Source organism: Ochotona curzoniae, unplaced genomic scaffold (genome assembly GCF_017591425.1).
Source record: "Ochotona curzoniae isolate NIBS_2020 unplaced genomic scaffold, NIBS_Ocur_1.0 scaffold_2476, whole genome shotgun sequence".
NCBI classification, from domain to species: Eukaryota; Metazoa; Chordata; class Mammalia; order Lagomorpha; family Ochotonidae; genus Ochotona; species Ochotona curzoniae.
The window spans coordinates 4,830,714-4,846,189 of NW_024467095.1; the positions used below are offsets into that span (position 1 = coordinate 4,830,714).

Genomic DNA, 15,476 nt, shown 5'->3' on the forward strand with positions numbered 1-15,476 from the left:
GCACATGTCCCCGAACGTCCGTGAAAATGAATGAGAAAGCCAAGCATTTGCCCCCGTTCTCTTTATCCATCACAGCTGTGACTTCGCTGCGGTTCAGGGTCTGCTCCTATCACCAGAAGCAGACTGTCAGACTGTGATGAAGTTCAACCTGCTACATCCCTCAGGATTCTGCTCTCTCAATGTGGGTCATTCTTCAAATGTCCACATTATCCACAAATGGACCAGGCTGAAGCCAGCTGCGTGGAACTCAGTGTAAATCTCCAACGTGGGTGTCAGGGGCCCAACTGCTGACGTCACTGTGGGTCAAGGGTCTGCATTAGCAGGAAGCGGGACTCAAGGCCAGGTGCCCTGATGTGGCACGTAGGGAGCCCAGAGCAGCCTCATCGCAACAAGTGACTGCCCGGGTCTGAACAACACACATGTGAAAATCGGTCTTGGTTCAGTGGCTGGCATTCAGGCTCCTGGTGGAGATGCTGGTAACACTCAGCGGGCAGTCCCAGCTGTGCACTCCCACACGCGGCAGCGGACGGCTCACATACCCAGGTCCCCACCACACAACGGAAACTCAGACTCAGCCCTGGGATCTCCAGCTTGGTCGGGCCCAGCCCAACTCGTGGGGGAACCTGGGGAGAGAAGCAGTGGATGGAAGATCTCTATCTCTCTTCAACTACATCTCTTCAATAAAAGCATGTTTTAAAAGATTTGTTTACTTTTATTGGAAAGGCAGATATACAGAGAGGAGGAGAGACAGAGAGGAAAAGCTTCCATCCAATGGTTCACTCCCCAGGTGACCGCAACAGCTGGAGCTGATCCAATCTGAAGCCAGGAGCCAGGAGCTTCTGGGTCTCCCATACAGGTGCAGGGTCCCAAGGCTAAGGGCCGTCCTTGACTGCTTTCCCAGGCCACAAGCAGGGACCTGGATGTGAAATAGGGCCACTGGGATTAGAACCAGTGTCCATATGGGATCCCGGCACATTGAAAGTGAGTGCTTTAGCTGCTAGGCTACCACATCAGGTCAAATAAAACCTTTTTTTTTTAATTGTAGTTCTTCCTCACTTCCTAGCTGTTCATTAAACAGGAATGTGAGTTTCAAAATTACATTTTTACCACTTTTGCAGCTAAATCTTGGAACCTGCTTATCTTCTGCATGACTTTTAACCCTGCTCTTGTCATTCCCCAGTGGAGTCCCTGATGACATTTTAAACATAAAGAGTACAACTCCCATGTAAATCTTTCATCTTTTTTTGAAGCAAGCAATGTATTCTAAGCATCTTATCAAGACTTCAGATTAATCCCTAATATTTCTTTCATAAGCACGATGGCTCTGGAAGAATTTGTATCAGCAAGACATCAGAATCACTGTTTGGGTGGCTTATTTGTTACAGAAGGTAAAAACAAACACATTGTACCTTATTTCAGCAGAATACACGCTGAGTCATTGAGTTCACGCATAGCTAAGAATAAACTATTGATTAACAGATTCAGGCTGAATGAACAAAACAGCCACATCCACACAGCGCAAATACAGTTCATTGAGGTTTTAGTATGTAACGCACAGAAACTCATTTCAATTGCTTGAAGTTCTTGGTGTCTGAACAAGTTGTTATGGCATTATTTGCACACACTGCTACTTACCAACATGTATTATCTAAGTAAGTAAACAGGGACCTGCTGGAGAGATTTGGACTACACAAAGTGAATATTACTCTTTTTCATCCTTGTATGGTTGGTTGAAGACAAAATTACTAGCATCACACAAATCCCAATAATTCTATAATGTAATGTTGCCTTGTGATCCAGCAGTGTTTGCCTCAAGATGACAAACTCTCTTGATATAAATAAATATATTTCTGCAGAGCAATGAAATAAACAAATATTCCTGCAGAGCAGCGTGAGGTAGAGACATCACATACCAGAAGGGTAAAACTGCCCAATCAGCTTACCGGCAGGACCTTTTTTCCCACAAAAGGGAAAGTGAGCATTCCACTTTCTCAGATCGCCAACCTGCAGTACCAGCTGAGAGATGGCAACAAGCTGCCACATGTTTCCTAAAAAAATACGCTGTTCCCTCCAAGCTGCCCTGAGACCCAATGTGCAAAAAGTATAAAACCACACAAGAGCCCGAGGTACTCCTGGCTCAGTGGACAGACTCGAGCTTCTCCAACCACAGCAGGCTTCCTAGGAATGCCCTCACCCACACCTGTGCTTCTCGCCACCCTCCTCCTGCCTCCCATCTCGTCAGCCGCCAGACACACAGCACCACATTATGTGTATCCTGCATCTATGATGTGTTCACTTCTTAGTGTTTCAGAAATATTAAAAGTCAAAGGAACGATGGTGTAGTTTGCAAGCTACAGACCCCAGTAAGAAGCAGGGGTTTCTTCTCGTTTTCTAGGAAATGGAGCAAGACTATGCTATCACTTTCCACAAAATCTTTCTTTAATTTTGGCTATGATTAATGAATTTAAGAATGTATGGTTCGCAGGCAGAGCTGTGAATTTTATGGCTAGGTCAGGCTGTATAGGTGGTCATGGCATTTGCATAATTTAATAGTTCCCATGAGATTCTGCAGAGTCTGCAAGTCTAAAATTCTCATCAATGTATTATTCATCTAGGTTGAAGTAATTCCTGTTGAGAGGAAAATGCATAACTGAGAAAGGACAGTATAGACTCACTAATAGACTCATTTACTAGCGTGTGGAAGCCAGGCCAGGTCTGGGAGCATGTGAGAATTCAGGTTTGGGACAGAAAATGAGAACCAAGCATGGCAGCCAGTCAAACCTCCAGACCAGCAGGAAGCTCCTCAGGCCGTCAAAGGGCAGCCAAGCTCTTGGAGCAGAAACAGAAGAAAAATTCATACTCTTATACTTCCAAGTGAGGGGTTCCAGTTCTGCCTGCAGTATCCTGCGTGCTATGACCAGTCGATTACAATGTTATCAACAACCCGTAAACACATCTGTTGTTTTTATCCCCAATATCCTTGGGGATCTGCTCTCTCTGTATGAGGTTGCTGGACTTGCCAGTCACCATTCTCTGACTCCTCTGCCCACCCCCCGCCAGCTGTTACTAGTTAATTGCATCTATCCAAAAGTCACGTGCTGAAATTCGAATTCCCAGAACATAGACATGGGACTATCTTTGGAGACAGAGTCTTTCCAAAGGGAATCAGAGTATAATCCCATACGGCTGGTATCTTATCAGAAAAGGAGATCAGGGCACAGACAGACACGTGTGAAGGAACGACCCTGTGAGGACGTGGTGCGAAGGCAGTCAAGTTGCTTAAATGCTACCTGATCTACAGGCTTTTGTTACCGCAGCTCCATCAGATTGAGGCAGCATGCTTGTTGAAGGGGCAGTCGGTGGTGCATGTTGTGTGGAGCTGAGAGTCAGCATGAGTTCCTAACAGAGAGGTGAGCAGCCTGCCTGCATGGGTGGGGACCTTGGTACCCACGTTGAGGGATCAGAGAGAATGAAGTCGTTAGCAATGTAGGCTCTGGAGCCACACTGCCCAGAGCAATTATCACCCTGGAGATGTGGAGGCTTAGAAAATGTGCCTACCTTCTCTGAGCTGCAGTAAAATGAAGGTATTAATCAAATCTTCCTTCAGGGGACACTCTAAGAACTAACTGAATTAATTAGAAGAGTGATTAATACATGGAACCCATGCAGCAAATTATATCCACTTCTGTTCTGTGTGAGCTACTCAAATCTCTTGGGAGGCGAGTGGCACATACCGACTTTTCTTGTAAGGAAGTTAAACTGGGAGCTATGCAGCCAAAAGGAAAAGGGGGATGAGTAGTGGGAGAAAGGCAGAGAGAAAGGAAGGACAGCAAGGACATTTGTAACTCCATTGTCAGGTGATCAACAACAAAAGACTCCATCTCTTATGATGTAAATTTCAAGATCTGAAGATTGTTTACAAACCAGTAATGATCAGTTAAGACATTAAAATAATGCATGAAGCACTACTAAAGGAAATAGTGGGAAAAGAGGGAAAAAAGTGAGCAGAGTGAGTTTGACCTCAGAGGTTATCCAAGGCATGAAGTTTAGCATTAAAAATCCACTTAGCAGCAGTAATTAACTTATATGAAAATTTCAAACTTTTGTGAAACTAGAAACACCATAAATAGACAACTAGCATACATTTAAGGAAGGTATATAAAGTTAAACAATTTCACTAAATGTTCATTTTTTAAATTTTTTGTTTATCTGTGTTTTTCTATTCTTTTTATAATTACTGTACCCTGATGGCATAAGAAAAACATCATAAAGTAGAAGGTAAAATGAATTTTTTAAATTGGAAATAATTTTTAATTTGATCTCTATTTTTTAATTTCTTTCCCATGATTGGCCAAAATTCTAAACAGGATCCTACAAAAAAGAAGTACAATTCAACTAACTTTCACTCTTGACAAACAGATGGAATGGCTAAAAAAATAAAGATGGAATGTATTTTGTGCTTTCCTTCACTGCTGTCAACACTTTAAAAGACTTACTGCGTTAGCTAGAGCCATGATGTCCAGGTTGAATTCTCCCAAGCTTCTTGGGGGCCTAGGAAGGGTCAGGAAGAAATGGAAAAGGAGAGGACAGATGGGGAAAAGCTCTATCCTTTATCAACAAAAACAACTCCGTTTCTTCTCGTATTCTATGGCACTTCTGAGTATCTTTTTAAGGTTCAGAGCTTTCAAAAGAAGGGGAAAAAAAAAAACGCCCAACTTCCACCACAAACCAGATCAATGCTCTTCCTTTCCGATGCAGGTTTTCTGGCCATATTTCACACACTTTCTTTCAAAAGATCCATGGAAGAAATAAGTTGAAGCACAATAGTCAGCAAGAAGTCATAGATTTACTTCCCTGTCCTGAATGCAGAGCCATTAAGATGAACAAATTGCCCAGAAAGCTAATCTATAAGAAGCGCTAAAACATCACCGGAAATGGAGAGAGAACGCTGCCCATGGTCTTTTTACTGCTTCCTCTGTCAGTCAGAGCTTCTCTTCAAAGGGAATGATAAACAAATCTTTAAAGACATTGGGGTAGAAGCACTGCAAAAATAAGAGATGGCCTTGAGAAAACGACTTGTATATCTCAAGGACACATACATGCAGATCACCCAACAAAGTGAGAAAGGATCAAATGTGTATTTTAGGAAACTTTGTATTTATTTGAAAGGCAGAGTGACAGAGTGACACGGAGAGACTAACAAACAAAACAGATACATCTTCCACCAGTCAGATCACTGCCCGAGCTGGGCCAGGCCCAAGGCAGGAACCTGGAAGTCAGCCCTTGTCTCCCACATGGATGACAGGCGGGCACATGGATCATCTGCCACTGCTCTCCAAGGCGTATTAGCAGGGAGCTGGATCAGAAACAGAGCAACTGGGACTTGAGTAGGGACTCAAACCAGCACTTCAATATGGGATGCCTGAGTTGCAAATGGCAGTTTAACCTATTACATCTCAATGTTGGCCCCTAAGCTTGTCTTTTTAGACAACAGTGAGGGAGTTGATTTTTTTGTTTTGTTTTGTTTTTTTAGCTACAGTGGAAACCATTCAGAACTCAGTACCTATCATGGATTTTCTGGAAATTTTTCTATCTCTTTCTATTTTCCTTATAGGTAAGTGTGTAAGAGTTCCCTAGCTACCTCTTAAATCCAAATATGTAATTATCCAAAATGGGTGACTTTGTCTTGGAGGACAGAGACCTTATTTTCTGGCTCTTGTGCCTCTGTTCGTTGTCCCTATAACTTTCCATTGAGTTTCTAATGAGTAAGTGGATAGATCTGTCCAAATTTGCCAAGGGCTTACCCTCTCTAGTCTTTCAATCAAAAATTGTAGTGATCATAATATTCTAGGGACAATTAAAATGCACCAAATTTGAGAAGTGAAAAAAATATATATCTAAGCTCCTGCCCTCAAAGGGTTTCAGGCTTTGTGGTAAGACAAACAAGCGCAGATACTCATGCAGCCTGTATACTGTGTAACATGGCAGTGGAGGGTTCTTCAAGGTTCAGTAGGAACACAAGGAAACAGTACGGATGTATCTGGACAGTTTCAGGTAGACATCCCTCTGATGATATTCTTGAGCCAAGGTCAAAGAAAACAATATGTCAGATTTTAAGGATGAAAAACATGCACCAAAAATGTCCAAGTAATTTATCTGTGGTTTGGTAAACACATCTTTTCATGTTTAAATTGTTATTCAAAAAAAGCAATATGTTCATGTTGAAAGAAAAGTGTCTTTGGCTTGATGTTTGTCCTCAGAGAACGTCTAGACTTGAATGGAATAGAAAGTGTAATAAAAACTGCCTGAAGGACTTGAAGAAATGGCCGAGTTAAGTTTATCAAGAGCATCATCTGAGTTTGCAGACTCAGTGGCATTTAGGGAATGAAGCAGTGACGTGAGCTGGTCAGTCAGTGCGGGCCTCAGCAAGAGCTCCGGCTGCTGGAAGTCAGTGAGCAAAGCTGCTGACATTGGACAACCCAGGCTTATGGAGCCTAATGGATTATCTGGATATTGGTAGGTGATCTTAAGGCTTAGCAAAACAATGCTGAAACTCCCGGCCAACTCCAACTAAGGTTTTGATAGAAAACTTGACTATCTTCAGCAGTTAGCACTGTTTCAGATTGTGTTTGCTTTTGCTTTTAGGCAGATTTAACAGAGAAGCAGAGACAGAATGAGAAACTGGAAGGTGGATTCACCAAGGGCTTAGGGGGAAATGGGAAGCTGTACAGAGAAGTATGGCAATCAGAAAGGAGAAGGACTAAGGTTTAACTGAAATGTCACAAGGATAAGAAACATGCACAATCTGTTGGCTTCTGCCATTGCCACAATGCTGAGGTAGACACCTGGGTGAGGCCAGCTGTTACAACTTTTCTGCCTTCAGTTTTTTCATTTCTTCTTCTAGTCAAATAATTTTTGTTACGTTCTCTACATTTAACAACAGATTCAGATAAGCTGTAGGTTGTCCGGCCTTTCTGGCCAGATTTCTGGATTTGTAACGAAACTTGTGTCACACATCAGGTCCCTGTAAGTATTCGGGTGTAGCCTCCTGTTCTGGATAAAATGTTTGTCTGTCCGAGTCAGTGATCCGGTGCCGTGGCTCACTCTCACAGTCCCTAAGCAGACTTCTGTGAACAGATAGAATCAACTTGCTGTTTATGAAAGAGAAACGGTAATACCGCCTTAAGTACTGTGTAAATCACCGGCTCAGTTATGCAGGACAAGAGAAGAAGTGAAAGGCCTTGGACAGGGGGTTGACTCGGATGAGGCAGGTAGTGTTGGAGCTAGAGAAAAGTAAATGGATTAGGTGAGCTTTGGGAAGAGGCAGCTTGCAGAGTTACTGAATGTGTTTGATGGCCCTTCCAGAAATTCTACCAATTAGAAATTCACTGGGTTTGTGAGCCTCTTTTATGAAAATGCAAATGCATCTAAGAGGTTTATGATTGGGATGAGGGCATAATTTAGGCCGAATTAGTTCCATCAGCTTACTTTCTGCGAGCACCTCTTTGAAGTGAGTTATAGTAAAGAAATGAGAGTTTTACTTGAGGAAATAATATTTTGCATTAGGAATATAATTGCATGGGGCACAGACAGGGAGTCTTTAAGATGGCGAAGCATCAAGGAGTCTTGAGAAATAACAAATAAAAGCTGCCAGGGTCTGAGAACACACAGAACAAAACATCTGGGTCTTCTCGGAAAGGTAGCTTGAATGTTAAAACTAGATTATTGAAGACAATCATTAGCATCCCCTCAGATAAGAAATTAGCATTAGCCGATGTTTAAAAATATTTTAAAGGATGCTTTATATTGCTCAGTGAATATCATCCATAATTTTTTAATACTCTACTATATTTAAATGCTACAGTACTTGGTAGACTTCATCTACGATTTTCCTGTTTTCTTTATGGGTTCATTTAAAAAAGATAAGGATATAGATATAAAATGTTTAAAATGCACTATATTTCAAGCTGCATATGAAAGCCAGTGCTCACAGCCAAGACAAAACCACCACAAAAAAAGAGTTGTGGCCAAGGTTTGGCACACTGCGAACCAGCTCTCCTCGGCTGGTGATGTTGCAACAGGAGCAAATGCAGCAACCCAAGGACCCAGGAAAACAGCTCTCACGCTTACTGAGGTTGTGTTTCTCAAGGGGGAAGGAAGATTTTTCATATCTAAGAAAACAAAGACTTAAAGAACATTAGCAAAAACATTAGCAACAAGTTCAGGCCAACTAAAAAAACTACGAAGCTTTTTTTTTTTTTAAAGGCAAAGCATTTTTAAATGGCATGATAAAAATAAACGTTTGGGTTAGTCAGTAAAAATTCCATGGATGTGTGCCCTTCAATGTGAGTCACAAGTCTAAAGTCAGGTACCCTCTGGTTATGGAACAGAACAGCCTGTGTTGGCCTTGCACGCCGTCTCCCATCACCCCTGGACAGCTTGCCAAAACTCTGTCCTGCCTCCCTTGTACCGATCCCAGCTGCATCCACCAGTTGGCCATCCTGCTTTCTCAACATCTCTGTCTCTGCCCTCCATGAAGAACAAAGCCAGGGACAGCCTGGGCGGGAAAAAGCACAGTGGAATCCTGCAGCCTCAGTATGCTTCCCCGTTGCCCGATCTGGCATTGTCACAGACGAGAACACGGTAACACAAGGACATCTTAGGGCTTGCTCAGACTTAGGCCCTGCCAGAGTTCCTGGGTTGGAACTTTCTCAGGATTCTTCTCAGAAATGGCTGCTGGCACACCTCTGTCCATCTCTCAGCTGTGTGCACATTTTGCTAACAAAAGCGTTGACACTACTTTGAATTGCCTTTTGAAAGATATTTACATAGAAGATAGACATAAAAACGAGAGCTGGTATCTTAGCTCTAAAATAGAGGGAAAGTTTATGTCTTGTCCATTCTGACAAAAATAATGTCTCTCTCTGGTGCAAAGACCTAAGCTCTCGAAGCTCAGGCTTCCCCCTCGTGAAACGCAGACCTGTGAGAGGAGTCGCCTGGTAAGCCAGGCGAATCAGGGTTCCACTAGTACAAATGTTGCTAGTTGGGCTACTGGTTGCTCTAAGAAGTCATTTATCTCGGACTCCTGCAACCCCTGCCGTCTGCTGACAGTGATGACACTGAGGCAAACCGACTCGTGGCCGCAGAGGCAGAGCCAGGATCTCTGACCTCTGGTGGTTTTTGACAGAATCATAACATTTTAGTGATGATCAATCAAAGACAGAGACCAGAGCCAATTAAATGCTAGGAGATCTATTCTTTGAGTGTGCAAACCTAGGATTATATAATTACCAGTTTTGGAGCAATGCATGTTTGCTCTAAAACATACGCTTCTTATCACTCCTTATAGATTAAACTACCACAATTCCCTAAGATCAAGCCACACAGCCAATGGGTAGCAGGGCTGAAACCTCCACTTGTGTGTTTTGTTGATCTCCAAATCAAACATACCTCAAAATGGTGTAGATCATTTTTACTCTAAATAAAATGTCTAGATTATACAGTGTTATTGCTTAGTTTTACTATCTTACCTTTTTAATAACATTATAAATTTATGTTGCTACCTAATCTGTATTCAGTATTAAATATTAAACATTCACATTAAGCAAAATATTTCTGGTTTTGTAAACACTGAGTTTATATCATATACTCACAGTAGTAATCTACAACAAAAGCTACTGCTTATAAAATTTAGATCAGACAATAATGTATAGATCTATTCCTTTAAAACCATACATCTAGGAAAATTATCCTCAAGTGGAGAGAGAAAATGCTAGGGGAAATAATTCCATTTAAAATGTTGCTGTGCAACTGTTTTACAGTCATGGGGATAAACAAGAAATTAACATAGCAGATAGAGTGGTAAGCAACAGTGTTCTGGACTTGATGTCCAGGACTTACAGATGTTTTTAAGAACAAAAAGTATTTAAAATGAAAGAAGGGAGAAAATATTTGTTTCTTCCATGGGAGCAAAATGTCAAATATAAGCTTATATAAGATTTGTTTGGAAAGTATTAAAACACATACCAACAACATAAAGAAAACCTTACTTTAGAAGCCTCTAGGTTCTATTTAAAATAGATTTTTTGGATTGCTTTAACTAAATAATTTCTAAATATTTATCAATATCCTACTAATGAAAATTATTTGACTTGTTTGTCGCAAATTTGTAAATTAAAAAAATTCCAGCTAGAATAAACACTAAAGAGCTGCAGATAATGGAACCAACTGCACTGTCACAGCAAACGATCCGCACGTGTACTGATATTGTCATAGAACACAGAACCCCGTTCACGGATATTTATTTTGGACATATATCTTAAATGAAAAGTTGAATTAGTGACTCATCTGTATTTTATATCTGTTAGGATAAAAAATCAGCTATCATTTAAAAGCAAACAGGAAAGAATAAAAGATATACTCATCTAGCAAATTAGAAGACAAAACAAAACGAAACACCAACGCTGCATTTGCATCTCTTGCTCTCAAAGTCTTACCTTCGGCAAAACTGTTCAATGTGGAAGATTCCCGATAGCAGAACTGATAGACTAAAGAAGGGAAGACACTGATCTAAGACTGAGTCAGCTGGTGTCTGCTAGGGAAGCCTGCATTGCACACATGTTTAGGCACAGGGAGCAAAATAAAGATTACCTGGAAATCTTCTCATTATTTGACATAATCCTTTCTTTCTGCAAAGATGGTACTGTATCTCTGGCATTACATTTACCTAAAAGAAATGAACAATGCTCCAGTGAGTCAATTATTTATAGATGCTAAAGCAAAGAAAATCCGAGAAGGCAGAAAGTTTCAGTGTGTGGCTTTGCCCACCCTCTCCAAGCACTCCCCTTAAATATCAGCCAATCCAGTGCTTTTAGAGGTTTATTTGACAGCAAAAAATAAAAATTCACCCCTAAACAAGGTCAACTATTTAAGCATACTTTCAAATTCTTTTTTTTTCAAAGCTATTTGCTTGCTATGAATAGAAATATGGTGAATATAGTAACACAAATAACTGGATAGCTGCACGTTTGCTTAGCAAAAATCACACCAAATATGTCTCAAAGTTAAATAAGCTACCAACTGCAAGGGCTCTCAGTGATATGAATCACATAAGTATCTAATGAGAACTCAGTGTTAAATCTGTTTTACAATTTCATGCACAATCTTCATCTCATTGTGAAGACAGAAATTTTGTTTTAACCAAAATCCATTCTTTGAATGATTTATAAATGCTATCTTAAATTAAAATGTAAGTTTTTTTTATAAGGCAACGGTACAAATACATTTAATCCTTCTCTCGTGAATTAACAGTTATCAACTAAATTCCAAAACGAATGCCAAACAGGAAGTCTAGTTAAAACCAACACAGAAAAATCAGTGCAAGTCAGTTTGAAATCAGATTTGGTTTTTAACCATAACTGATTCCTTTTAGTGCTTTTTAAAAGATTTATTCCTTTGAAAAGTAGAGAGAAAAAATCTACTGACTTACTCAACAGATCGCCACAAGAACTGTGGCTAAGCCTGGCCACAGTCAGCACCCAAAAGCTTCATCTGTGTCTCCCACGTGGGTGGCAGGGTCCCTACCACTTGGGCCATCTTCTGCTGGGTTTTTTTGCAGGCCATTATTAATTCAGAGCTGGATCAAAGTGGAGTAGCTCAAGCATGAACCAGTGCCCATACGGGATGGTGTCCCAGGTTTAACTTGCTGGTTACAAGGCTGACCTTCATTGATAACCTTGAAGTTAATTAAATCAGTAGCTGGCTTTCAGAGTCCTAATTAAGACACCGATTAGAATGCCAGCAGCCCACCTTGGAGCACCTGGGTTCAATTCCCACCTCTGCCACCTGGCTCCAGCTTTTTATTCCTGCTGACCCTACGGGGCAACTGTGATGAAGCAAGCTCCTGCTGCTCCGCTGGGAGCCTTGGCTTGTTCGTGACCCCAGACACTGCAGGGAGCAGATCAGGGGCTAGAAGCTCTTTCTGTCCTGTCTCTGCCTCCCAAATGGCTAAAATAAATTTTAAAATAATTACAAAACAGGTTGATGTTAGCTTGGTACTGTGGCTTGTCCACTGTGTTCTACTGACGTGGCTGGATAAAAAGAATTCAGCTGCAGTTGGAAAAGAAAGCGGTCACAGGAAACAGGCTTCAGTCCCACTTCCAGCATGTCACAACTACAACATTGAACAGACCACTTGGCTCCCTTCGTCAGTTTCCTCTTTTGTAAAATAAAGCATTTACATCCTTTGATCTTCACGTTTCATTTTTGCTTTATGATTTTAATGATTCTATACTAAACCATATATTTAAAAGAGTGATTCGGTCCAGCACCATGGCTCAATGGGGGTAATCCTCCACCTGCTAGGGCCAGCGTCCCATACGGACCCCAGTAACAGCTGCTCCATTTCCAATTCACCTCCCTGCTTATTGCCTTGGAAAGCAGCATAGGATGGCACAGAGCCCTGGGCCCCTGCACCCAAGTAAGAGGCCTGGAAGGAGCTCCTGGCCCCTGGCTTTGGATTGGCACAGCTCTGGCCATTTTAGCATCTGGGGAGTAAATCAGCAGCTGTCTCTTTCTCTCTATAAAAATCTTCCTTTCAAATAAAAGATAGTAAATCTTAGAAACAAAAAAGAAGAAGAAAGGAAAAGAAAAGCAATCAAAATGCCAAAAAATACCAGAAAAAAGTAGACATTTAGAAAGTGCTTAGATTATCAAAGCAGGCCCTTTGTACATGGGATTCATGCGTGTATAGCAGAAGCTTCAAGAATGAGGCTCTGTTCTAGCAGCGAAGAGGGCGACCTAGCCCAAGTTCCACAGCAGAGTCCCTGGGTTCAAAGCCTAACCCCGCCAGCTGAATCCAGTTTCCTGCTGTTGTGGACACTGGGAGAAAGCAGGGATAGGGCAAGTCAGGGGTTCGTTTTCCCCATGTGGGTAACCCAGGTTGAATTCTCACACTCAGCTTTGGCTCTGCTGCTACTATGGCTGTAGATGGCACTGGGGGATGGACCAAACAAATCTAAAAACATGTTTGCGAAAATAATCATTATCATGTACATAAACACAGTCACAACAGGAAGAAGCTTTGGAGAGCCACCTGACCGGTCAGGCTTTCCGCTCTCTACCGTGTCACTTCTGTGCAAGAAAGCTTCCTTGCAGAGGCAGAGGGCAGCCTCCGGGAGGCAGCAAACCTGTGGCTACCTTAGCCTCCTGCTTCCCACCCTCCTGAGCGAAGAAGAAGACGTGTGGCTTACAAATGACCCCCTCTCAAGTGTTTTGTTGTAGTTGCCCAAATGGACCAAGACAAAGGAATTTCTTAAATCACCCAACTCCAGTTCATAAAGTTTAGGAAGGGCTAGCAAAAAGCAGCCATACAGAATTCAAAATGAAAGTTTGCTTATTTTTGTTAAGATTTATCTTTTATTAGAAAGGAAGATCTACAAAGAGAAGGAGATACAGAGAGAATGATCTTCTGTCTGCTGGTTCACCCCCCAGGTGACTGCAGTGGCCAGAGCTGAGGCAATATGAAACCAGCAGCCAGGAGCTTCTTCTGGGTCTCCCATGGGGGTGCAGGGTCCCAAGACTTTAGGCCGTCCTCCACTACTTTCTCAGGCCACAAACAGGGAGCTAGATGGCAAGTGGAGCAGCCAGAACATGAACCAGCACCCATATGGGATCCCAGCACTAGAAGGAAGAAGATGAGCCAATTGAGCCATTGTGCCAGATCCTGTTTGTTTATGTTTTAAAGAATTATTCTATTTATTTGAAAGACATTGAGAGAGAGACAGAAATGGCTACAATAGACAGGGTTAGGCCAGAGAGAATCCAGTAGTTAAGAATTCCTTTAGGATATCCCACTTGGGTGCAGGAGTCCAAGTTCCTGGGGCATCTTCCATTGCTCCCCAGGCGCATTAGCAGGGAGCTGGACCAGAATTCGAGCAGCTGCAACTTGAATCAGTGCCCACATGAGATGCCTGTGTCACATGGGGGAGATGTTACCCACTATATTGTAACATCACATCTCTTGTTTATTTTTTTTAGAGTAGCATACAACGTACTTAAAAAAGACTGCAAATAGCATCCAAAGTCAATGCAATTGAACTTTTTTACTGCCAAAGGCAAATTACTCAGTTGTTAGTGACTTAATAGAATCTTTAATAGATTCTAGGAGAGAAAAGCAGCCCCTGGCAAGGAACATCCCAAGCTGAGAGCTGATTTGGGTCAGAGCGAATGTGCGGCCACTGTGGGGAGCTGGGGTGCCTTGACTATGGGGCTTGATCCTATACCAACTGAAAACAATGAATAATCCCAGAAAAATGGATGATAATAATGGAACTAGTGAGCCAGAAGAATTTACGTGGCTGTTGCAATGTGTAGTATGCACAGATTTCAGACAGAAGGGCAGGTTGCTGTACCATATCACAGATAACTTCTCATGGGGGGCCATGGGTCAGAAAGAACTAATGCAGAATCAACACAGTTCACAAAGCACTGGTTTCAAGAACTCAGAGCCAGGGTGGGCATTATGTGGGGTTGCCACAAATGCCAACCCCACAGTACCCATGGTGCACTGGTTCAAGGACTCTTGCAGACACGCAAATCCACTGATGCACATTTGCCTTACATAATATGGCATACATGTAACCCAAAGAATCCTCTCATGTACTTCAACTCATGGCTCGATGGCTCACAAGCAATAGCTAATGCAGTGCAATCGCTATATAAACAGCTGTTCCATTACATTGTTTAGAGAACACGAAAAAGGAAAAGATTGGGGGCTGGCATTTGGCCTAATAAAAAAGACATGGTTTGGGTTATCCATACCCTGTAAGGGAGTGTCTAGGGTGGAGTGCTGGCTTCACTTCTGATTTCAGCTGCCTACTAATGTGTACCCTGGAAGGCCACAGGTGACAACTGAAGCAGCGAGACCCCTGCTACTCATGGGGGACACCTGGCTTCAGCCCCAGACTCCTGGCTGTGACTAAGCCCTAGCCCCAGTCATTGAGGGCATTTGGGCAGTGAATCAGCAGGTGGGAGTGCTGTCTACCTTTCTGTCTTTCTAACTCAGCGCCTGCTACTCTATCATTTATTATCCATCTATCTTTGAAGTGAAATAAATGGTGGATAGAGTTTGAATCTTACCCAGTAAAACAACAAAACAGCAGCAACAGAAGCTGAGAGAGATTCTATCAAATGAAAAATGCTGACAGTTTCAAGCCAAACTGCACAAGGTATGGCCAGTTGGAACATTCTTCATGGATACAAGGTTCTAAGTTTTCCAGACTTTCTAAAAAGCAGGAGAGACCCAGAGATAGAATGCTATCATCCACAGACTTCATCCAATCCAGGCACACGGGGAAGAGCTTTACCTTCTGATGAGGGCCTAGCTGGCACATGTCTTCCTCGGATAAGCAGGGCTGCCCGTCGGCTTTCCTAGAGGACAGGCAAATGAGCAGATCCATAGAGCCCAAATCACCTAA

At 42.2% G+C, this 15,476-nt stretch overlaps 1 protein-coding gene across 1 annotated transcript in view; it reads right to left on the reverse strand.

Moving 5' to 3' along the window:
- The window catches only part of CPED1 (cadherin like and PC-esterase domain containing 1), a 211,846-nt gene that overhangs the window by 142,219 nt on the left and 54,151 nt on the right, over positions 1-15,476 (reverse strand). The window contains exons 3-4 of the mRNA XM_041002454.1: positions 15,366-15,472; positions 10,651-10,726 (exon numbers count right to left, since the gene is read on the reverse strand). Coding sequence (XP_040858388.1) covers positions 10,651-10,726; positions 15,366-15,472 — 183 coding nt within the window. The remainder of the gene's footprint in view (positions 1-10,650; positions 10,727-15,365; positions 15,473-15,476) is intronic.